Below are 26977 nucleotides of genomic sequence, written 5' to 3'. Positions count from 1 at the left end.
AAAAATTATAAGTATAATATTTGTTATGCAAATTTTAAAACAAAGGATTTAAAAGTTAATGTTTCCTTACATCATTACTATATAATGTGACTGTCACAAATTCGTTTCTGATAAACTGAAAGTATATGATTAAATAATAATGCAGAAAAACTTTGCATCATTTCTTGACTTATCATCATCAAAGTCAAAGTATAAATTTTTTGGCTTATTCTACACATTAAAGGAATGCAATTCTTGGCACCAAGAACAAAACCAACTAGTTAGAACTATGATGTCACATTATGGAAAGATTCTACAGTCAACACACATTAGATGTCATTAGAGACATAGTTCTACAGTCAAAAACTAACATGATATAGTGACTGACAACTACCATAGCAAGTTCTACACAATACATAGGATCACAACTTAAAGGGGTCACAAAACAAAATACCACCAAAAGGGAAAAGTTAAAGCTTTCATAGAGTAGGAAGCCTTCTATAGTTTTTCTTAACTGTACTAAGCTGGTTTTTGATCTAACAAACATTCCTTCCAGTACCTTCACCACATTGAGAGAGTCTTGCTCCAGCAGAATTTCCAATACCAATATTTCTGGTGTGCTTCAATGATGGATCCACAAAAGACTGTGTAAACATTGGCTTTTGTGAGCCAAAGTATTGGCTGCAATAGTAGTCAGTTTGGTAAGGATTATTTAAACTGACATTTGACATTGTCTTCTCAGTGTGTTGGTTGCAGTTCTTGGGGTTTTGATCAGAGTCTAATGGGATGGAGTCAGTGAGAGTTTTTATAGCAAATTCAATACATGGATCCATCCATGACATGTCAAGTGTTTTTTCAGAAGATGGTGATGTATTTTCATTCTTGGCTTTCATATCGATTTTGGCAGCATCACCAGCATGTTCTTGAGAAGTAGCAAGGCTCCCTGGAGATGAGAACACACTGTCACCTAACCCATCATTGCATTTCTTACCTTGTCCTTCACAACCCGAGACTGCAGAGTTTTCAGAATGCTGGATGTCTTTTAATTCACAAGAAGTTTGTGAGTTTTTGGAGGTCTCAAATGTTAACCCGGTGAGAGTTTGAATTGCAAATGCAATACAAGGGTCTGTCAGCAGTTCTTTGAGGGGAAAGCCAAGGTTGTAATCTAACTTTGTATCAACTTTATCTCCATTTTCAGTGACTCTCATACACTCTTCAACAGTAGCATTGTTCTCCAAAGGTGAAAAAGTGAAGCATTCTTTATCCTTGCCACTTAGTTGCTGTTTAGCTAGATCATCATGCAAGCTGCTGGGAGATTTATCTACATATGTGATGGTTTCTTCCTCACTTGATTGTTTAACCGCTGCTTGACGTGCTCGACGTGCTCGATTTCTTGTTTTAAGTTCTGGAACAGGATCAAGCTTAATTCCAGCAAGACGCTTTGAAGAACGGCGAGGCAAATTGATCTGTTTCTTGTGTTTGTTTCTGCACTTATGATGTTGGGCCTGCACTTTTTCAGTTCCTTGCTTTGTCTCTGTGTTTTCTTGAAGTTTCTTCTCTTGGGTATCTTTGTTAGTGCAACCTGAAACCAAATCACTTTCAGCAAAACCAACCTTCACTTCTTTCTGATCTGAATTTTCACCTCGTGATAGAACTGAACTGGTCAAATCATTTCCTACCACACCTAATCATTTAATAAACTCACAACAAATGCAATATCTTTATTAACATGGGAAAAGAAAAATTTAGCATAAATACAAAACTTCTTGATTTCCACTTTATCTAGAATGAACAAATTTTTAATTTTATACAAGAATTGAATACAAAAACTGTAACTGCATGAAAAAAATATCTTGGTTTGCACAAGATAGCATAATTGCATATAAAGTTCATAAGCAAATGTCAGTCACCAAAAATAAGCTAACAAAACTAAAGTGGTGAAGAGCAGTGCAATAATAGCATTTAGTTGCATCTAATTAGATGGATTCAATGCTGTCATCTTCAAAGAAAGATGGGAACTTTACCATGATTGAAAATACAGTTAGAGTCAGACATATGCATATGTTCTCCAGAACTAGCAGATCTTGGAATCTGTTGATAATTTGATACCTTGTCCAAGGTTGAGCTCTGAGCCATGCTAACTGATAATGTTGGTTTCATGGTCACACATGCTGACTGAAGAAATCACAAAGACAGAAAATTTGTATAAGTACAAACCTTAGTAGTAGCATTAATGATTCTCTTCTCCAGTTTTAATATGCCTATCTTAGAGAATTTAAATCCACACAGAAAATCACATGATGGGGAAGGTGGAGTGGAAGGGAAAGTTTAGCATGTGAGACTAATTAATGAATAGACAAACTAAAAGAAGCACAATTATGACCACCCATACCGGAGATTTGTCATCTTTTAAATTTGTATCATTGTTGTCTTCATCTTTTGGCTTGAATGTGTTCCTTCCCATCTCTCCAGATTCAAGATAGTGATAAGCATCTTCAATTGAGTGGAATGTATACCCACTTACAGGGTCGATGTAGTACTGCATATATAAACAAATTAGAAGGGTGAATTAATTATTTTTACATTGATTGGTGATACATAAAGGCCAAGAAAATCTAGATAAAAAGTTGTACATCCTTCTACTCTTACTGCTCAAGTGATGTAGTAATATGAATCAGAAGTATATGACTGCACACTTTTGAAGTTTAGTAAAAGTCAAAATGGACATGAATAGACTCTAGAATATGTATGAGTTTCATTAAATTGGAACGAACAATAAGAGAATGTTAGAGGAATAATTACAGAAAGGTGATGGTGGAAAGGAAGACGCTTTTAGAAGATAATTTATCTCATAGCTACAGGGCAGATATCATGTTCACAGTTGCCTAGATTCATGGCTAATCCAAGCAATTTTCTTAGTTGGACACCGAAGGGGGAGATAAGGTATATCCAAGGCATTAATGATTAAGGAAAAGAAAAGTATCAAAGTGAAATGAAGAACTAGTTGCATTTTGAGACTGATTTTAAGGGATGCGTGGAGTACTCTCAGGACTTTCAAACAGACAATCTTTGGAGAAACACTGAATATGCTAGACAAAAATAATCAGCATTTTTGTCACAGCTGAACAAGGCATCATCACTTCATTTGTAAAGTGATAGAAGACAGAAACATTTAATGTGAACTTTGCAGGTCAGAAGATCTAGTTACAAACAGTTTTACAAAAGCAATCAGATGAATACCAATATGGAAAATGCTCATTAAGAGCATTGTAAAGATTATTTGGACATAGTTCCACCAGCCCCCGCCTCTCTTAAAAAGTGTAGCTACAAATAAACAATTCAAGAGAAAAATCAATTAGGAATTGTTTACCGTGTCTCTTCTAACTTTATCTCCTTTTGTTGCAATTCTGGTCTTTTTTACCCATCCTGGTGGTAACCCTTCTGCAATAGCTTTCTCAACTACAACCTAGATTGCTTGAATAACCAAATTTTCCCACATAAGTTATACAATCAGATACATATTGAACATAAAATAATGTCATCAAAAGAAGAATTTTCTTGACAGACATTAGGAGAGATTCTCTGTATGCTGACTTTGTTACTAGCATTGTCTTTGTTACTAGCATTGTCAATATGGCGAAATACTTCCACCTTGGATTTGAATTTTAGTCCACTTGAGGGGAGAATGTAGTACTGCAATAAATATAACTTGAATAAGAGGAATAAGATTTGAGCTGCATCATAAAGTTTCTATGACTATTGTGTACTCCTTGGCTCCTTGGTCCAATCAGATTAAATTATTGTCAAGCAACTATTCAAACCATTCAAGCCATACACAGACTAAATATTAAATAATATGATTTTATCAACAATCATTAAAGGGTAAAAAGATGTTAAATCCAACATATATGGATTTTCATTTAAAATTTACTAAATCATGATAGAATCATAATAGACTACTAAGGAGGTAGATAATTTAACTTATAACCAACCACTAATAATTAATTGTCAACTTTTTCTGCTCCCCTCAATATTATAGCATAATTCCCTAGTAACAATACTCAAAAACAATAAAGGTAATATATACCAATAAGTCACCTGAATGAAATTTTAACCCAATTTCTTTTACTTCTCTTTTGAAACAAATGGACATAGTGATGAATGATAAAGATCAAATGTCAGTTTGGATAAACTTCATAATAAATTAATTTTAGCTTCGAGGTTAACTTAATTATATTTTCTTCTTAACACATTACTACAATTGAGAAGAAACATCAAAATGACTCTCAGTCTTAAATTTTAAGAGCCAATAATGTTAAACCATAAGGAAAAGTTAAGCATAAACAACTTTCTAAACTTGTTTTTCCTTTTCAGTGTCTTCCTTCATTCTTTCCAGAGTTAAAATCATCATTCAAAAATCTACTAAATCAGAAAAACAATTCCCTTAATAAGGCTGTTTGGAAGACACCACTGTTGAGCCTACTGTTGCAAAGACATCTATATTCAACACACACATGCAACATATGAAATGCTAAAAGGACACCAACCTCAACTAATAAAAGAAGATTCCAACCTAAAAACTTGTTCCAATATTTATGATTCTTTTCCTCTTAATCTACTCACACAAAAAAATGAAAAAGCACACCAAAAACATGTTTTCCTTTTAAAGTTTCAAAACAGAAAAGAGGAATTTGCTGAGAAGACATAATCCAAACTCCAAAAGGGTTTACAAATTACATGCAAAGCATAGTTTAAATCTCAAATGAGCCTAGCTTCACTATGCATTCAGTCAGTCTCACTATTTCAAAGACATGCAATGTTCAACACACACATGCAACATATGACATGCTGGAAGGACACCAACCTCAACTAGTAAAAGAAAAATCAGGCCAAAAAGTATCATCCAAAGTTTATGATTCCTTTTCTCTTTCCATTCACACGAACAAAAAATAAGAAACACACCAAAATCATGACTCCCTTTTAAATCTTCAGAAAAAGAAAAGAATTTTCTGAAGAGACATGGTCCAAACTCCAAAGGGTTCACAAAGTACATGCATAGCAAAGGTTAAATCTCAAAAGCCGATTAAGTTACATCCAAGAGTTAAAAAAAATTAAAACAAAACTTCTTGAAGCTCAAAACCCTTCTTTGAAATGTTGACACCTGAAACAACAATAGAGGCTACACTTAACAACCACAACTTTATTTACAATAGAGAATAACATGCGCCAAGTGTGAGAGAAACAAGTTCACAAAAATACTCCAACCCCAGAAGAAAAAGCATGATTATTAGAGGGTCGAAGCTAAAATTACCTTGTCTCTCCTACCATTCTTTCTCACTCTCACTTCCACAGTCCAACCTGGTGGAAGTCGGTCATCGGAGTCCGTCTTCTCCATTCTTCTAATGATTATCGGTGGTGGCCGGAAAATAGAAAATGCCTAAGATTTTAGAGTGTGTTTCTTTCTCTTTTGGTGAGATGAGTGCCGCTAGCTATAAGCACTAGACACTACCTTAGTACCTTCCACCTAATAACAAAATAAATTGCATGACCACGTGCTGCAAATGCAAAAATAGATACGCTCTCTCTTTTTTTCTTTTCAATTTAGTATCTTTCTCTTTCATTTTTTTTTTACATCCATCAAAGAATATCTTTATTAAGAAAGAGCTTTAAAACATTTTTAGCTCATGTTCTTAAGATGTTTTTTTTATCATGGTCAGATTATAGAGTGAATTGTCTTTCAGAAATTACTTTTATCATGTTATTGTTTTTGTTATGTATAATCCGATAGAATAAATAATATAAAAAATTACAAAGTATTAATAATAGTCAATCAGGCATCAAATGATAATAGCCAATACATCAAAATGGTAACAATAAAGAACATAAATATAAGTACCAAAAAAACATGAAAACAAAGAATGCTGTGAAAAGAGAAAGATAGAGAGAGTCTAGTATCTAGATGGCTTATATGGCTTACTGTGTGACGATCAATCTAAAAGTAGTTTAGGTCAAACTAAGGTTTGAAAGATAGAAAAATAACTTTAACTAAAAATATAAAATCAAATTTAATACTTTTACAGTTTTTTTCTATGTGTGTCCTAATCTATATAAAAAGTTTTACATGATATATATAAAAGATGTTTCTATTTTGTCTAAACTTATGGTAAAGATAATAAATTATATTTTTTTAATTAATTTTAACTACCTATTTAATTATAACTTCTTGAAAAAGATATATCTTCCTTGAAAAAACAGTATGATGAAAAACGTAAACTCTTAAATTAAATTAAAAAAAACGAGTTTATACTTGGATGATTAATCTTTCTCTCTCAATTTTATTATACCCAAGCGACATGTTTGAATGTGGTTTTTATTTATATATGTACCTTCCTATGTGTGCATTGGATTGCACATCTTTAAAACTAAAGTTTTCTAATACTTATTTTTTTCTTTATATATTTTATGTAACTTTAAATATTTCCAAAAAAAATGACCTTTTTAATTTTAAATTTTTTGTAAAAATTTTATGAAAACAATTTTATTAAATATAATTTTTTAAGAGTAGGAATGATAACATATTTTAATCTTATTTTATTTTATAGAATTATGGAGGGTTGTTCTGACTTTTTGTGTCTTTATAGTGTGAATTTTCTTTATAATAAGTATTTTAATTTTTGTGCTTTATTTTATAAAATTATGAAGGGGTGTTTCTAACCTTTTGTGTCTGCTCTTCCTTTACACGACTTAAGATCTCGTCTTATTCTTATTTTTACTTTTCTTTTTTGTTTTAATGGTGGAAATTTGAAACTTGTGCCAAATTTTCTTCTTCACTTTCTTCCTTTTGTACTTTACTGAATAGTACTTGTTTGAACAAAATTCACTAAGTTGAGTTAAAATACTCATTTGTCCCCTTGGTTCCACTTGTGTTTGCCTCAATTCCAAAGTCTCAATCAGCACTTTTTGACAATTCTACTCTTGGGTTTCTATAATTTTTATTTTTATATTTAATTATTTTTTTAAGATATAAAAATACAGTATAGAGAGTTTATCTTAAGGAAAAGTAAAAGATGACTCGAGAAATACTTCAGAAATGCAGAGTAAACCCTTTTTAAAAATTTTAGTACTGCACATATTGATTATTAAATTATTAATTTTATAAGTTTTTTTAGGTGTTATGTAATAAGTTGACACTGATTTTTAGTTTTTACTAAGAATAATGATTAAATTTATAATTTATTAAAAACAATAAAAATATTGTTTGAGTCTATAATGAAAAATGTATATTTAAGTTGTAAATTCATATTTTGTAAACTTTTGTATCTTCACTCTTGAAAATAAAGAATAATCATAACTGATATGAAAGATAAGTGATACTAAATATGTATTAAAAATGGCTATATAATTTACTTGATTGACTTAACAATTTGAATAGTAAATATGAGTCATCATTAATTAATGAGAAATCATCTTAATATTGATAAAAGATGCATTATAAACAAATCATTCATCTCAAATAAAAATAAGTATATTGAGATTTTGAAAGTTTTAATAATCATGTGTTTGAGAGAAGAGTATGGGCTTTTTATTGACAAATATGACTTGTATGTGATCTAAAGTTTTTTATTTTTTACTTACAAGAAATTAAAGTCTTATCCCATAAGTAATTTAAATGTTGTCTAATAACTCAATTTACACATCTAATTACCATTACATTAATCGAGTAAAAATTATTAATTTCTCAAATTCTTAATCTTTTTCTTTCTAAAGAAGACTGACTCTTCCATTGAAACGAATCATAAACTAAGTTTCTTACTTAACATAATTAAAAAATTATATTTTAATTTAATTACATGTTTTCTTTGAAGTGACACTTTACGTATAAAGGAAGTGTTTGAAAAATGACATTGTTAATAGTAAAATTGTTAAACTATTGATCATTTAATTTAACAAATTTAACTATCTTCTAAATATATTTGAAGATTTCATGAAGCCAAATATTTAGTGAAGGTGTGAATAATTTGTATTGAGCTTGTATTGACTAAGATGAGTTTCATGAATTCTTAATACCTTGATTTCATTTAGTATATAATTTTGACTTTGCCGTCATTTAATAATTTTGGTTTAATCGATTGAAATGAATCCATTAAAATCACTTTTTAAAACAACAATTTAGTTTATTGAAACTTTTAATTTTTATTTTGACAAATTAAAATAGTATAATGAATTGCAATAACACATTAGATTTTCATAAATATTTCTAAAAACAGAACATGAAGAAGTGTGTAATTCATTTTGGGGTCATTTTGAATATTGATTTCTTAGGAGAGAATCAATGTTGAAAAAACTACTTTGATTTTGGAGCTTTCTTTAGGTAAGTGTAGTTGAACATCTATATGTATATGTTGTGATGGAGTGAATCACTAAATTTTTTATGTATTTCTCTTTCTTTATATTGCATAAGGTATATTGTATCAATATTTCATGATTTGATATTTAAATCTACATCTAATCTTATTCATGATAATCTATTCAATCAATTCAACTATTGTTTATCATCCTAATTTTGAAAAATTAGTGTTAGTTCAATTCACCTATAAAAACTATAAAAATTAGAGGACAATTGGACAACCCAAAGAATAATCTTAAAAGAGGATCTGAAAAAAGCTAGATGAAGATAAGGATGAGAAGGATCAAAAGTTGCTAATTAAATTTTCTAATGATAACATTGAGGTAAGAGAAAGCTTTCCAAGAAATCCATGAAAAGGATCTCTAAAAGATTTTTCATATAAATCTTGGTAGGTGATAAATACTTATAACATTTTTTTTAAAGTCCCTTGAAACTTTGTTTTCGTTTCAGCTATTTCCTAAGGTCACTCTATCCAAACATTCCACAACACATTAACACACCAACTAACATATGGTTCTTAAAATAAGCACATAGCTTTCCCTAAGCGGATTGAATCAAATGATCACACCAAAATGTAAACACAATATATGAAAATATAACAAACATCCTTGTATGTATGTCTAGAAATACTTAAATCACATTCTTAAACACTAAACATCACTCGAGGAAACGAAATGTTTCACTACTTGAATGAATTTTGTAGCCTTTGATTCATCACCATATTCAACCCCATGACACCCTTCTTCCTCAAAATCACTCTCTACTTCCACACCCTTCTCTTTCAACATCTCCACCAACTCTTTTTCACGATCAATCAACGGATCCCCACCGTTCCCACTCACCAACACCCTCCACCCTAGATCCCTCACTCTCCCCAATTTCCCAACCCACTTCTCAGCCCTCGGATTCGCATACTCGTGATCACGGTCAACGCCAACGGGCAACGCCAACTCCCAAAGCAAATCTGCTACGCTCAACGGCAAAACCCCGTCGTTCTCTAACCTCACCTCGGACCCACACCTCTGAACCCCACCAAAAAACACCTGCCGCAATATGAGCCCTTGGATCTTCAACGGCTCAAGATCACGCACCGTGTCGGCCACACGTAGGCCCGCGAAGTAGGCGATTGTTGCTCCCGCACTGTTCCCCATGATATAGCAGTTACCTAAGTCGGCGTGTTTCGTCAGCCACTCTTCCTGGCTGTTTCTGACAAACTCCAAGGCTTCCACTGCGTCGTCGTAAGCCGCCGGGAGACGGTGCTCCGGGGCGAGGCGATACTCCACGGAGGCGACGACGGCGGAGACGGCTGCGGACATGGCGGAGCAGAAGTGGTGGAACATGGTGTTGGCGGCGCTGGCCACGACGAAACCGCTTCCGTGGAAGAAAATAATGAGAGGCAGCTTCTGGTGTTCTGCGTTTGAGGATAGTGCCGTTTGGGGCAAGAATAAACGTAGCCAGGTGTTGTTTTGTGGGTTGATGGTTATGTCTTTGGTGAGAAGTGGGAGAGTGGGGTCGGAATTTGGTGGTGTGATTGGAAGGTGACGTGAACGAGTGAGGGTGCCGTTAGGGTTTAGAACGAGATCGAGGTGGCGATAGGGATCAATGGATTGCTGCTGTTGATGAGACATGGTGGTGGAAGAAGGCTCCGATGAAGAAGATGATGAAAGTGTTGTTTGTTGCAGTGTGTAGAAAAGCTGTGAAGTGAACCAGCATTTTCTTTATCGCTGATGGGAATCTTATCTTTTAAATTTCAACCATACATGTTCATAAGTCACGAGGAAAGAGAAAATAGACTTTACAAGATACAGACATTACCAGAAAAAGAAAATTCAAATATGGTGACATTTTTTAAAATATTGTTAATATGATTTTAGTGTCTAGAACGAATTTGTTTTTAGTTCTTTTTCAAAAGTAAAATATACTTTTTCAAAGTGAATTAACTAAAAACATATTTAAAATCTAGTATTTAAAAATATTAGATGAAATTATTTTCATGTTTAATCGTAATAAAAGTTAGTTTTATTTTCAAAATACATTTTCTGTTAATATTAGAAAGTAACTTTTTGTTGTGGAATTTAAGAATTAAAAACATATTGAAAGAACACTTAAGAGCTTTTTTAAATAAAAAATACTTATTGAATTCGAAAGAACAATAATAAAAATAATACAACAAAAAATAATTGAAAGAAAACTTGTATTAACAATAGAATCTTCTATATATAAATAAGACAATACATATTGCATACGACATTATTAACACATATAGAGTCCCGACGTCTATATATAGAATTTATGAATAACATAAAATTGTTAAAATGTTGCAACAAAATGTCGTTTATAACATAACTTGGACGGTTTAAGTAATTTTTTATATTGTTATATTATCTACTAGATGGTCCTGTGTTTCTTTATGTTAGATGATGTCATTGTTTAATATTGAGTGTTCTAACATACCGTTTGTTGAACATGATTTAGAGTTAATAATCACAATTGTAATAAATTTTCACAATATAATCCTAATATAATTTAATTCTAATTCTTCTATAATGAACTCTAATTTTATTTTCCCTAACAAAATATATTTTAATAAAATAAAAATTATAATACAAAGATTATGGTTTAAACATATATTAATATTAATAGCTATGACAGTGACAATGTTTCAGTGGTACAATAGTGAATTTTGTGTCACAAAACAAAAATGGTGACAGAATAATAGAGAAGAGTGAATCGCAGTACAATAAGAAGAAGAAATTATATAAATAATCACTCTTTCAACAACAATTCTTATTTTAATCATTGTTCTAATAATTAAGTGACGATTATCCATAAATCCTTTATCATATCCTAATCTAATATTGACGATATAAAAAAACTTAGGGTGTGTTCTTTTGGGGGTATTTGGGGGAGATGATTTGGGGTAGATGATTTGAATGGATTTGAGTGAATTTGAGGGTAATTTTTTAATTATTTTTTTGAGTGGATTTTTGGGTAATTGAGAGTGAATTTGGAAGTAAAGTTTATGAGAATTAGTGTAGGATTTGATTGATGTGATAGATTTTAAAAAATAGTTTAATTGGTAAAAATTAAAGATTACCAAATTGCCCCTAGTTATAAAAGTATTATAAAATGTTATTTTGTAATGTTATAAGGAATTGTAAAAATGTTTATGAAGAGGAAAAAATTATGAATAATTGTTAAAAATTTATGTCTAAAAATTATAAAAACTATAATGTAGTAAAATGAATGTATTTTCAAATGTAGTTTTAAATTGTAAAATAATTTAGTACGAAGTAATATGAATTTATAAGTCATTGAAGTGAGAATGATTAACATTAATCAAACAACCACACTTAAGTAGCAAGTTATAATATTACATGACCTAAAAAAAAGATCCAAAAATTCAACATACAAATATTCTTTTAATAGTTCCTCATGACGTTGATTCAGCAAGGTATCGTTGCAATGCATTGAAACGATATTGTATTGGCATCCATATTAGACGTCTTGTATGAGATGGATGCGAAGATAAAAAATCAAAGCACTGTCTGATTAAATCATGGTCTTCAATGTTCATAGTCCGTAACAAGTTATGAATTTGTTCTGTAGTTGGATTAGATGATTGAATCGTAGCATTTACCATGGTGATTCGACGCTCCATGACCTGTGTATGTCGTTCAAGAACAGCAGACAGTCTTCTTGATAAATTAATTTGTTTTTGCACTTCATCAATGATTCGAGAGTCCATCTAATTTGCAGATCAGAAAGTACAAAATTAAATAAACTACCAAAGCTGTTGTGAAGGACAATAGCATTAATATATAATGTAATATTTCAAAGTCACATACAAAGTAAGTTATATATATTGAAGTCATGTAATACATTATCGGAAATATGATGAACTTAATCATCTAAATGCTGAAGAATCGAGTTCACATTTTGATTGAGGTGAGCAAATTGGCGGTTCATTTCTAGGGAAAGGTTTGCCAAGTTATCTTCAATGCGTTGAACCCGCACCTGCATTTGTTCCATACCCTGCATTCTGTGTCTCAAGTCTTGTAATCCTTCCCACATTTGAGTGATCATGTTAGCATTTGATAGAGGTGTAGGAGGCTGCACACTGTTTTGATGAGGGTCTGGTTGGTCTTCTTCTTCATCATCATCCAGATCGTGTTGCCAAACACCGTTGACATAAATAATTTTCATCCTCTTCAAAGAATTGATAGAAAAGTGATGTCGGGACCCTATATGAGTGTTGGGATCGGCATCAACGTTAACTCCACAATATTGCATGATGTGTGTGATAAGGACACCGTATGGGAGCGGTGTGTCACTGGCCTTGCATTTAAGCATATGGTGCATGATGTGATGAGGCCAATTGATTGCTATATTATTTTTTAGCACCCATATCATAAAAATATCTTCGTGTAATAACCTAGCAAAATTCCCTAGTCGTGGAGACAACATATGCACAATAATATAATGAAGAAGCCTATCATTAATATTCAAACAACCTACCGTTAAAACACCTTGACCACCCAGCAAATCTGGTATGATCATTGTAGCTAATGCCATGTCGCGGTCTATGGAAAGTCTTGTGGGATATTTGAATAACACAATTTCTGACCGTTGTACTTCAAGTTAGCTACATTCAACCAATCAGCAGGTTTGAATCTGATTTTTCTCTTGTTTACCTCACTAAGCATATATACATTTGATGATATCTTCATATTTGAATAAAATACTTTGATTAAATCCAGATACTAGGGTCCCTGTAATGTAAGAAATTGGCTCAACACTTGAAATAGAAGATGCTGCTAGAAAAATAGCCCTGAACCGGTAAATGAATCAAAATTCATTATCTTGGGAGCCACTATACTCCTTGTATAGAAATCAGCTGCATAGTTTTCCATTTGATGACTGTGAGTGAAAAAACGACGTTGATCTAATTGTTCCTCTACAGATGGTCTTACACGGGGTGCATCTTCTGCCTCAGTGAGAGTTTCTTTTCCCTTACGGCTTTTTCTTGGCCTTTTTGTTGATGATGAGGCCATCTGATTATTTGTTCAACAAATCATTTCATTAAAACAACATCAAAGTATATCATAAGTTATTACTTATATTTAATAATAACAACAAATAAGAACACATAAGAATAAATCATTACATTTTGAGTAACCATTAACATAACTAAAAAATGACATCCAACATAGAAATATAATAATTCATAATTAAAGACCTGATACAGAATTTCATATAATACTAATAGAGGGAATTCAGATATGGAGATTCCTAACAGTCACCGCCCGATATCATTTTACATAATTTATTCCACCGCTTATGTGGTGGCAGTCCCATCAACCTCTTCGTACATGTGGGGTTTCCACATAAGAAATCATAACATTGCTCTAGTAAATTTTCATCACTAATGTTCATAGCACTCAACATTTCATAAATGTCCGCCTCTGTATATGTGTAATTGGGGGTGCGACGAAGGATCTCGGTTTTGGAACGTAGTATTTGATTTCTGTCCTCCATTGCTGACACTTGACGCACGGCTGCATCCGAAATTACACCAAAATGTACATTTGAAGAGCTTAGGACATTTGCGAAACCATCCAGGCTAGTCGTCAACTTATCAAATTGAGAATCAATGACGTCGACCATAGGAGCCTTCCTCTTCGAGCCTCGTGAGGATGAAGTTCCCCCGGATGGGACGGAAGGCACAGATTGAGTCTGTCCTGGACTATATTCATCAACAGATGGAGGAGGTGATGGTGGAGTTGGGTCTCTGTACCGATTCCAATCAGGCTGTTCTGGAATGTACTCAACATTTTCATTCAAATCAACACTGACACGAGGCCCAACACGTTGTCGACGTGCTTGACGAGCAGTCCAAACACCACTTCCAGTTGCCCGATCAGCTGCCCATAGCTCGACCATCAAATCATAGTGTTTTAAACTATTAACTCTCCACTTTGCCGCCGTTGGCCTCGACTGAAACAACAAATATAACAAACACATTGTTTCATATCATGTATAATTGAGAGTGAGAATATGTAAGTATTTAGATAAATACCTGAATCAAGTCCATCCACACTTCGTCCTCAGCATTAAATGTCATACTAACCGGGTTCCACGCAAATCCACTCAATCCAGAGAACAGGTCATGCACCTCGCGCCATTTATCTTTCAAAACTTTCTGACGATTTTTTACATTATTTTTGGTAATTGCGACATACCCAGAGCTATGAAGATGATCAACTATATTACTATAAGCTTGGGATGTCCAGCTGCCGTCAACCCTATTATCGATTCGTGATTCCTCAATCATACAGTGTAGAAGTCGTGCGTCCATGTCCTCTGTCCACTTCATAAACTCTCTAGTAGGAGTAGAGGACTCAATGGCGGTTGTCTTACCTCTATTCATTTAATACCTAATTGATAAACAAAGTGGTCAATAATAAACTTTAAACATCGTTAATATAATGTTTTCGTCATACCCATAACATCAAATAGTCAAACAACTAAATAAAATACAATAACTAGGAGTTTTGATAATCTCGCCACATATGATCTGCTATAGAATCCCTAATACTACTACCAATCCTATGGTCCTCTTCTCTAACTTGAGATGATGAAACATTATGGTCATCCCTTTCATTCAACTCATGATCAACTTCATCAAGCAATGCTTCATCGTTGCCCACGCCACGAAGGAAGTTGTGTAAGATACAACAAGCTAATATAATGTCTGTCATTGTCTCCAATCCATAGTGCGGTTCAGTGCCACTTGCAATGATAGGGAATCATTTTTTCAAAACACCAAAGGTTCTTTCGATGACATTTCGCAAGGATGAATGTCTATGATTAAACAACTCCCTTGAATTTTGTGGTCCTCTACGTGTATATTCTTTAAGGTGATATCTTACGCCTCTATATGGAGTCAAAATTGTGCTTTTCAACATAAATCCAGCATCATCGAGGTAGTATTTTCCTACAATGTTTCCCACAACCAAATAATTAGTCACTGCTAAATAAAATCTTCAACATCGTAATGTACACACTGACCTTGGGGAATAACCAACGGATCATCTCGATCAAGAGCATTTTTTAAAATTCTTGAATCAGATGCAGTCCCTTCCCACCCAACAAAAACATATGTGAATTTCATGTCAAAATCACACGCAGCAAACACATTTTGAGTTGGCCAATCTTTTCTTCCTCGAAATCTCACAGCTTCACGGCTTGGCACCTTTACACGTACATGAGTACCGTCTATGGCCCCTAAACAATCCTAATAATAAAAATAAGAAGTCATCATAAACCAAAAATCATTGTTATCATACTTTCATCAAATAACGTCTACAAATATGTTCATATGCGTACCTTAAAGTACGGGTAAAATCGATTGTTGTTCAAGACATATGGATGCACCTCATTTCCTGAAGGTTGAATTAGAAATTCCGATTCCAAAGTTAAGATAGCATCCAAGACATTGTGAAAGTGTCTGCTAACCGTCGAACCAGAACGATGGAAAAAAAATGCCACACTTTGATTCTTAACATTATGGCCAATTATATGAAGAAATTGAGCAACTTGTTGCTCCACTGTTGAACGAATGGCGTCCTTAACTAACCCGATTGATCTTAGTCTCTCGCAAAGCTTAATAAATGCCTCTGGACCCATCCTAATGATGTCATGACACCGAACCGTATGCACAAGATATGACATTAATTGCTCTCTACGACGATCTCTGTCTGGTAGGTAATTACACTACTGGAATCACTAGAGTACATATTCAAGATACTCAACGCGTGTGCAACAATGCATAACATTGTTACTGCAGCCAATGAAGTGGTTATTTGTAATTGTTGACGTATCAATGCGATAATTTTGAAGTCTACACCGACCACATCATCATCTATATCTTCACGGTCCAAATATGAGAAATCTAAATCTCCTTCCATCTATATTAACTTAACAACATACATACTCATTAACCACTTTATACATCCATAAAACTAAAATCAACAACATAATTAAACTCACATACTCATGTTATCATATCCTATTTAACAATATTCTAGCATTCATAGCATATTTAAGCAACATACATTACATTTATTAACTAAACCAACCACATTCAACCATATTAATTAAATACAGTGATTTCAAACATACCTCTTGAAGAAACTTATTAAGTTTTCGGATAGCGTCCTCCTCGAGCTAGGTTGGGCCAAAGCACGAAGATGAAGCTATGGAGGTGGAATTTGTGCGGAAGCGATGGATATGGTGGTTGGCTCACAATTTTGGTGAGGTTTTTGGTGAGTATTTGTGGTAGGATGGAGGTGTTTGATGGATCTCCGGAGAGGTTGGGCCAACTCTAGAGAAGGGTGGTTAGAGGGACCTCATGGGATGCTCTAGCCTTGACTTGAGACAAGATATGTTTGCACACATTTTGGCATAATAACATTCAAATTCATCAAGTGCTTTTACAAGGAAGGAGACCCTTCTATTTATAGAGAAAGATGTCTCCAAAGTAGACAATAAACCCTAAAAACTATCCACTCTTAAAGAGACATGTGGCAATCCACTCTTACAAAGTTTCTCCACTCTTAGAGTGCCATGTGGCAATCCACTTTTGTAAAGTCTTCTCCACTCTTGAAGTAGCATGTGGCAATCCACTTTTGCAAAGTTCCTCCACTCTTAAAGTGCCATGTGACAATCCACTTTTGCAAAGTTTCTCCACTCTTAGAGTGACATATGACAATCCACTTTAGTAAGAGTTTCTCCACTTAGAAAATGACACATGGCCACTTCCTTCTTAAGAAAAACTCTTCACTTAAGAGCTTGCCATGTGGCCTATCATGTCTCATGGTGGGACACACTCTTTAAAAATAAGATTACAAACCATACAATACTTAGCCCTTAATACAAGGCCTAAAATTAAATACTATACTATTTGACCCTTAATACAAGGTCTAAAATACACACAATTTTACTAAGAACATGTTGATGGCTCATGAATATTAGAGCTCGGACCCACCTTTCATATATGAATCCAACTCTTCTTAAGTATGCTTAACCATGGCTAGGGCATATGTCATCATACCCTCCCTCTTAAAAAGGATTTGTCCTCAAATCTTTAAGTTTCTTCAAAAACCCTCTTCTTCATATTGATCAACTTGTGTATCAACAAAACCCTCCGGGGTCAAATAACTTTCTGCAAAAAATAAGAGATAAAGTAGGTGTTATTAGAATAATCAACCCAATTATGTAGTTTCCCTTTAAGTCCCGGCTTATCTTGTGTTGAATGCATATGCATTTGGAGTGACTTCCTTTTTTACCACCAAGTCTCATTTGGTCTTGTCTTTCCAATCTACTAAAGGAAGATGGAAAGAATACCCCTTTTGAATCTTCACACAAGCATGTGGCCCTTAACATGAAGGCTCTTTTGCTGGGACACTCATTGGACATATGTGTATTGTTTTGACACTCTGAACATTTGATTTTGTATATGTTAGTGTCATCTCTTTCCTTTTCTCTCTTATTTTTCATTTGTACTTAGTCTGTTTCAACTTGAGATGGTGTGAGAGGATGAAGTACAAACTTTCTATCTTTATGGTTGAAGGTTATCTCATTGGTACGACCATGATGTATGGTTTCCTTTTCAAAAAGCCAAGGCCTTCCTAACAAGATGTGACAAACTTCCATAGGTACTATGTCACATAGCACACTATCTTCATAATTCCCTATGGAAAACTTAACCTTCACTTGTTGATTAACTATCATGTCTTCACCATCATTAAGCCATTGAAGTTTGTAAGGTTGGGGGTGAGGCAATATAGTTAAGGCTAACTTTTCAACCAACCTAGTGCTACAACAATTGCAACATGAGCCACTATCCACAATAAGAGAACACGTGTTTTCTAAAACTTGACATCTTGTATGAAAGATGTTCTCTCTTTGGGTTTGAACTTGGGGACTAGGTTGATTCTTCAAAACTCTTCTCATCATGAGGAGATCTCCCTCGCATGGGTAGGAATCTTCTCCTTCACTCTTATCCTTACTTGTGCCTTTCTCCTCCTCCTCTTCACTACTATATGAGTCAACATCCCTCAAGATTATGGTCCTTTTAGTGGGGCATTGTGATGCCATATGACCTCTACCTTGACATTTAAAACATTTAATTTCACTAGTACGAGTGTGTAATGATGTTCCCTCCCTTGATCTATCTTTTTCTTTCTCCTTCCATAGATTCCTAGAGGGTTCCTCTTCCATCACTTGCTTACCTTCCCTCCTATAGTCTTTCTTAACACTAGAGTTAGAGTGGTCAATTTTCAAACCTTTTCTCAAATGTTGTTGCTCAACTTTTATGCAAATTTGTACCAAATCATTGAGATCTTGATAGGGCAACAACTCCACTTTATCTCTAATATCAAGATTAAGACCACTTAGAAATCTAGAAATGGTGGTTCCTTCTTCTTCCCTAATTCCCGCTCTCATCATGTAGAGTTCCATCTTTTGCCTATACTCTTCCACACTCATGGTTCTTTGTTGGAGCCTTTGGAGTTTATCCATAAGCTCTTTATGGTAGTAGGAAGGTATGTGTCTTCTTCTTAGAGCACTCTTTAAGTCATTCCAATATTGGACTTGAGGGGAATTGGAGAGTCTTCTTTCTCTCACTAGGGAAGTTCACCAATACATGGCATTCCCTTGAAAGCTTAGGGTAGCTAGGGAAACTTTCCTTTCCTCTATTATTTGATGACACTCAAAAAGGTGTTCTACTTTCATTTCTCAATCTAGGTATGCCTCAACATCTTCTTTCCCATGGAAATGAGGAAGGTCTAGCCTAATCTCTCTTGGTGGTTGTTCACTCTCCCTTCTATACCTTCTAGGTGGAGGATGTTGGTAGAATTGGGCAGCAGTCCTACTATCTTGTTCAGGGTATGTGTTTTCTGTGGGAGTTTTTGAACTTCTCCTTGAGTGACTCCTACTCCTACTTTTCTTTATCTCTTCTTGGACCTTTTCTTATTTTTGGGCTAGAACTCTAAGTTCTTCTTCTAAGGTTTCAAGATATTGTTCTCTTTCAACTCTTTCTTTTTCTTTCAAAATGGATTCTTGCTTTTGCCAAAGTTTTAGTGATTTTAGTTCCTTAGCCATTTGTTCTAAATTTGGTTGGGCCTCTTCACTATAATCACTATCAATTTGGTAAGAAGGTTCCTTAGACATTCTTAAAAAAATTCAAAATATGTAATGCACACACAAACTTGTATTTCAAAAGTAAATTCCTTTAGAGATTTAAGGAGGCAAAATAATCTCAAGTTCACTTCCAGGAAAGAGAGGAGAATCACTAAGGATCACTTAAAATCCAAGTCTTTCCTAGCCAAAGTTTACCTTAAGTTCTCTTGCACCAAACTTCTCAAATGGATTTAGGTTTGATACACAAGTAGACACACAATAAATTATAAGCAGTTAAAGACAACAATTAAACTAGACTATGCGGCCTAATGGTAAAGTTAGAAGGCACTTTGGAACCTTCAAACTTTAACCAACTAAAAACGTTTTCAATATGGTTTACAAGTCTTTGTTAGGATATGGGATTGAGTATCACAGACTACCCCAAGATACCTAACAAGGTTGTTGTTGAGACTTTGGCAAGTATACCAAATCGTTCAAGTAATAAAACCGGTAAGACCGAATATCGTTTCCCAAGAGACTCGTGTCCTAGACAATCGTATAATATCTAACTAATTTAGACTAAAGAATGATTCCATGTTTTTGGGTTTTTCATGCAATTAAAGTAAAGATAAAAAGTAAATGGTAAAAGTGATCTTTGATAACGCAAACACTTAGAAATGGAAAGATTAGAAATGATATGGACTGATATTGTTGGGGGTTGATTTCACCTACTTCACTCTTATGTATAGAAAATCACTTCCTCTTCATTAATTAGCCAATGTCAATCTTCTAATTTACTCAAACCCAATCCCTTGGTAAAGAGAGCCTATACTTACTTCTTAAACTCCAATCCCTTGGAAAACCTAACAAGTTCATCTGCTTTAAGAATTGAGATTCAAGACAACCAAAGGTCCATGTTCTATTCCTAGATACACTTTTCTTTAGGTGTTTAATCCAGTTCTAGATTCACCCAATATTTCCCAATATCAAGCAAACCCTAAAATCATGAAATGGTTGAATCAATCATACGAGCTTTAAGCAAAGGAATTAAACACTAACAATTAATCAAAGAGGCATATAATCATTCAAAACAACTGTAATTTACATAAGAGATCCGTGATTACATCAATCCCCAACAATAATGAAACTAGCTCTCCATGAATGGAGAGCTTGATCTTACAACAAAGGTGGAAATGGAAGAAGGTTGAAGACCCAAGGATGAAGAAGGGTTGTTCCCACAGCTCCTAGATCGCCTCTGGACGCTCCAATTGAGAGAAATCGTGTCTGGGATGCCAAAGATATCAAAGCCCTTCTAATTTGGGGTTAAATAAACCCAATCTGCCAAATCAGCAGCAGGCGCGCTTGAGACCGCGCTCCAGCGCGCGAAAACAGGAAAAAGGGCGCTCCAGCGCCCTTTTGTAGGAGGCGCTCCAGCTAGCTCCAGCTAGCTCCAGTCCTGGTGCAGAGCCCGCTCCAGCGCCCATGGAAAAAGGGCGCTCCAGCTAACTCTGACAGAATTCTGGTTCTTCATATTTTTGTTGTTTTTGCTGTTTTCTTGTTTTCTCTGGTTGCAGCACTCTTCATTTGATGCAGAGACTTCTTCCAACTAATTCACTTGTATAAATGAAGGGGTTAATGATCAATTTATCTAATTAAAGCTTAGGATGCAACCACTTCTTAAACTAAATGAAAACTAGGATTTACAAGGCAAAAAGGATGAGAAAGAGTTGATATTTTCTCTAATTTAATACTGAATTCATAGCAAAATATGCCACTATCAGTTATGAGTTACAAATCCAAAAGCAATACAATTTTACAACTCAAAAATGCGTAATACAAATAAATAATGTGTGTTCCTCTCTAAAGTGTTTCACTCCTTTTCTTCTTGTCTCTTCCTCAAGGTTTCAAGGTCCAAAGAGGTCTCCGATCACCCAATATACTATGTCCAATTTCGTTTTTCCTCCAAAGAATATCCTACACCAAATATCAAACCAAATCCGAAAGGTAGGAATCCAAAGAGAATGCAAATCAAGGGCCAATTTGAACAATATCTCTTCAAAAGGAGTTATGTTGAGACAAAACAGAGAGTAATGAACAAGATAATCAAGAAAATAAAGCTTAAAAATAAAGGCTAGGCACTCAAAAGAATTACCGAAAGAAAGGCACTAGAATAGATGAATAAAACCAAAAACAATTAGAATAGAGAATTATTACTTCTTATCTTTACAAACACTGAGCTAATGGTGCACTATAGGCAAAGACAATATTTTGTCAAAAGTGTCATGTCCAAGTCTCATATCCAAGGGTCATGTCCAAGTGTCATGTCAAGGTATTATGTCCAAGTATCATCTCCAAGTGTCATGGTAAAGTCTCATGTCAAAGTCTCACGTGAAAGTAACTTTTTTTTTTCACTTTTGCTTTTGCTTGTACTTTTACTTCTTTATTTTTTTTGCTTTTTACTTTTGTCTACACTTTTGTTTTTTTTTTCAACACAAATTAGATCTTGGACAATTTGTTTTGGTAGCTCAAAGTTCATGACTCAAAAAAAAATGGAAGAAATCTTACTAGAATCAAAAATAGAGCATGAAACTCAAAGAAACACAAGAGAAACTTAACTCTAAGAACTTGACAATGATCTAATGACAAGCATGAACTCAAATATGAAATAAAAAAGCACTCAAATGGATGTCTATAGTGTAATTTTGAAATCCCAATGGGACATATTGTTTTGTGATTTTTTCAAAGCCCGAACTAAGAGAAAATGACATAAAAATGACTACACATGACTCTAGACAACATGGATGGAATTAAAAATAAAAAATAACCCAAAAATGACATTAAAATAGAACCAAATATATGAAGAAAGACTCAAAAAAAATATAAAAGCACGCCACAACACATGTATATGGAAACTTAGTGGTAAAAACCGAATGGTTCCGCAAAAGAACAAACTAGAACCATAAAAATAACATATATGGATGTAAACAATGGAAGACAATAAAGAACAACACAATAACAACAAGAAATACACAAAGATAGGTAAAGGACCAAGATACTTAGCTCTTGTAGACCCGAAGCTCTTGATACCAAATGATAGCGTCCTCCTCGAGCTAGGTTGGGCCAAAGCACGAAGATGAAGCTATGGAGGTGGAATTTGTGCGGAAGCGATGGATATGGTGGTTGGCTCACAATTTTAGTGAGGTTTTTGGTGAGTATTTGTGGTAGGATGGAGGTGTTTGATGGATCTCCGGAGAGGTTGGGCCAACTCTAGAGAAGGGTGGTTAGAGGGACCTCATGGGATGCTCTAGCCTTGACTTGAGACAAGATATGTTTGCACACATTTTGGCATAATAACATTCAAATTCATCAAGTGCTTTTACAAGGAAGGAGACCCTTCTATTTATAGAGAAAGGTGTCTCCAAAGTAGACAATAAACCCTAAAAACTATCCACTCTTAAAGAGACATGTGGCAATCCACTCTTACAAAGTTTCTCCACTCTTAGAGTGCCATGTGGCAATCCACTTTTGTAAAGTCTTCTCCACTCTTGAAGTAGCATGTGGCAATCCACTTTTGCAAAGTTTCTCCACTCTTAGAGTGACATATGGCAATCCACTTTAGTAAGAGTTTCTCCACTTAGAAAATGACACATGGTCACTTCCTTCTTAAGAAAAACTCTTCACTTAAGAGCTTGCCATGTGGCCTATCATGTCTCATGGTGGGACACACTCTTTAAAAATAAGATTACAAACCATACAATACTTAGCCCTTAATATAAGGCCTAAAATTAAATACTATACTATTTGACCCTTAATACAAGGTCTAAAATACACACAATTTTACTAAGAACATGTTGATGGCTCATGATGATTAGAGCTCGGACCCACCTTTCATAGATGAATCCAACTCTTCTTAAGTATGCTTAACCATGGCTAGGGCATATGCCATCACTTTCAACCAAGTTTTTGAGCAAAAATTAAGACTTCACCCAAGATTCAATTTCCACTCACAGCAAGATCGGAATAAGATACTAGCTTCAATTCTCAATGTTCAGATGAAATGAATGACAATTCCAAAACAAACCTGTGCAAATAAGAACATCAATGTCTTATATCATTGGTAAAAACAAACTCACAACTTTGTTAAATATGTACCTTTTGCTCACTCTACCTAGTGAATAAACACAACAACTTAGGAAGCTTAAGTAGGTAACGGTCAAAAGTTATCTTTAAATACACCCGCCAACTTTTTCAACGTCAAAGATGCTAACATCATAGTATCACACAAACTTCATTAGTAAAGTACATATAAAATGGGAACAAAAACATTTTGTTTAATAATACAAGTTAATACGGAATGGAAACAGGTTCTTGGCCCTCACTTGCATATATATGGTCCTCTAAGATGGTTCACCTCTCAGCATAGATGTAAAATCTTCATCATAAGCTATTTTTCTATTATTTGACTACGGTGAAATTGGTTATCAATAACCAGTCTTCCTTCTGAATATTGAATTTCAATAACAAGATCAATCTACATTCAAAACACTTTGGTCCAAAGATTGATAATTACAATGGACAACGCAATTGCAAGACGGACTGCTGAATTTCTCAAGCCAATCTGCACAATTTATTAGAGGACACATCAATATACAAGCATCAAAATGTTAAAACGGTGTGCATTAAAACTGGACACATAAATAACCGTGTTTCTTCTCGGTACCTGACCAATGCTATGGACCTCCCTAGCTTACCAGCAGCTTACCAATGCACCTCTCAGTCCCAAAACATGAACCTGCAAGACATACAAATGGTTAGCATGTTGCTTAAATAAACACAATCCTTCAACTCGAACTCACTGTCAGGCTTATCCTGAATTTGTGAGTGAAAAAACTACGCCCTTAAAACCTCCCCACCACCGTCGTCCTCCTCCTCTCCACCTCCATCCCCATGCACATCTTCTTCTCCATGCAAGACATCACCTTCCCCTCCCACATCCCCTTCTTCATGTCATCGGTAAGTCGCTGTATGCCTCGAAGGCCTCGAAGGGTAGTGCTACCAAACCACCCTCCATCATGTGTTGTCTTCTCTACAACCCCAACGGTGCCAACGCTTCCATGCATCAACCTTAAGACGCAGGACCTAACCAAGGACGGAGGAAGGCATGCACCTATGTAAATGAAACTAACTTCACACACCACAACCTGCTCAAAAGGATGAACTCATGCACACCACGCCTGGAACCGGAGCTGCTGTAACGCGTTCTGGACGACCTCTAACCGGTTACAATATTTTGTAACCGATTAAGCCTTCAAACAAAAATGTCCACTGTAAGCAGTTATGGCTCCCTCTAATCGGATACGCGCATGGACAACCGTAATTGGTTACGCTGTCTTGTAACCGAGTACGCCTGCAAGCTGTCCAACCGGATACCTTCTTCTTCTTCCAGCAAGGTACAACCGTGATGAATCTAACTTCTTCAACCACTCCTTCCACGTTCGGTCACCTTCATCCACTCCGTCATCATCATGAACAACATTCTTGGTCCTCCGCCTTCGTCCTGAACTTCATCACCATGGTTGTACCTGCAACAACCACATCAAGACGGAAAGAAAGTATACCTCTCCTCCACAACTGCTTACTCTTTGCAAGAACTTCAGCACACACACTCGCACAATGCTCCTCTTCAAACTTCACTGTCTCAGCCAGGTAAAGTAATCCACCAACCACGATCTTCTTAATGGTGTGGATGGTTATTCTTTTGAAATTCAAACATGTTTGCCAGCAAGCAATGCCAGTGATTCTCTCCTTTGCAGTTCATGGCAGTGAATGGTTTAGTCAAACAGTCACTCAAACACGGAATCTGGACACTGTATTGGGCTGCAAAAGCATTTACGAAATTAAACAAGTGCATGGCAAGAGGACAGTCAAAACTGCTCATCACATGGGCACCCAGTCCACTTTACTCTACAAACCACAGTACTTCAAACTCGTGAAACCACATTGTAGCATTTTTAAGTTATTTCATAGTGTTGGAATCGGTTATTAATGTTCAGAATCGAATAACTTCAACTAACGTTCCTTTTCGCTGATGTATGGAAGCACATATGGGAAAAGCTGCATATGTCGTACAGGGTATATACGTCTTTCCCTCGTAAATCATCGCAAATCCTCCTACATTTATGAGATGAGCTCAACAGTGGAATCCTGCAAATCAGCAGATATCCGTCTTACCAAATCCGCGCAAATCCACCAAAACGAACGACCTTACTTTTGGAAATCCATCTCTGATAATTTACGTGAATAGTGTTTTTCCTCCAAAGAAACACAGCGTTAACAAATTCTCAATGTCGTCATTTTCAATAATAATTATTCTAAAACAATATTTTACGTATTTGCATTAACGATTGACGTATAATCATTGTGATATCAATTTTTTTAGAGTGGTTATCCTGTAACCAATTTCAAATCATATGCCACACCAACATAAATAAATTCAGATATGTCATTGCCACCTTTTTCATCAACAATTACCATAAAATTGTCATTGTTTAACTTTTTTTTTGCAATGATTATAGAGATGATCATCATCAAAAATAACAAATAAAATATTTATTAGTTAACACTAACATTTATTTAAACAAAAGTTATAATCTTGATTTATTTTATAAGAAGAAATGAAATATTTAATGGATCTAACATTTAATGTCTCTTTCTGATTTGTATAGTTTTTAATAATTTTCTCATCAATAAGTACTATATCAGATGCATTATTATTGCCTCTAACGAGAGAACAATCTTCTTACGATGAAAGTATAAATGTTATAAAAAGTATATTCAGCATCTATTATAAATATAATAATAATATTATTAATAACAATAATGAAAAAGAAAATATCATTTTATTCCTAAATTATTCATTGAAAACTCCGATCATAATTGTAAAAGACAAAACTTATCTATCAGAGCAATTACTAAGATGCTTAAGCGATCTCAACAATGGGAAAAATATGTTTTTTTCATGAAGTATTAAGTAAAATTAAAAATAGTTCTTGGTCAAAATTTTATACAATTTGGATTTCTGTATTTTTAAAAGTATTAATTTTGGTTTTTATTTAGTCAATGGTGTTAAAGTTTATATTAGGTAGCAAATGGCAATGTGGTTGGGCCAATCCATTCCTTTTCCTACACCTCCATATTCACCGTCTGCACCTTAGGTATTTTAAATTTTTATTTTTTTTATTTAATCGTGAAAAGCTGGATTAGGCCAATGTAAGGATTTTATTTTATAAAAAAGTAAATAATACGTGGCATATCATTTGTCATATAAAATAAACTTTAAAACCATTAAAAAAAATTAAGAAAAAAACTAATGATTTAAAAAAATATAAAATCAAATGGTATAAAAAA

At 34.4% G+C, this 26977-nt stretch overlaps 2 protein-coding genes across 2 annotated transcripts; both read right to left on the bottom strand.

Moving 5' to 3' along the window:
* Positions 1–203: 203 nt before the first annotated feature.
* LOC108343785 (uncharacterized) lies at positions 204–5495 on the bottom strand. Its single transcript, XM_017582172.2, has 6 exons — positions 5291–5495; positions 3547–3672; positions 3350–3445; positions 2372–2518; positions 2004–2154; positions 204–1561 (listed from the first exon to the last, which is right to left on the bottom strand). Exons 1-6 carry the CDS (start codon positions 5372–5374, stop codon positions 516–518), a joined length of 1650 nt encoding a protein of 549 aa, XP_017437661.1. The 5' UTR covers positions 5375–5495; the 3' UTR covers positions 204–515.
* Positions 5496–8961: 3466 nt separating this feature from the next.
* On the bottom strand, positions 8962–10209 carry LOC108344851 (carboxylesterase 1). Its single transcript, XM_017583366.2, has one exon. It carries the CDS (start codon positions 10012–10014, stop codon positions 9037–9039), a length of 978 nt encoding a protein of 325 aa, XP_017438855.1. The 5' UTR covers positions 10015–10209; the 3' UTR covers positions 8962–9036.
* Positions 10210–26977: the final 16768 nt, after the last annotated feature.

The sequence above is a fragment of the Vigna angularis genome, chromosome 8 (assembly GCF_016808095.1).
Source record: "Vigna angularis cultivar LongXiaoDou No.4 chromosome 8, ASM1680809v1, whole genome shotgun sequence".
Classification (NCBI taxonomy): domain Eukaryota; kingdom Viridiplantae; phylum Streptophyta; class Magnoliopsida; order Fabales; family Fabaceae; genus Vigna; species Vigna angularis.
Note: the sequence above shows the minus strand (reverse complement) of the source record. Positions and strands in the feature narration are given on the sequence as shown.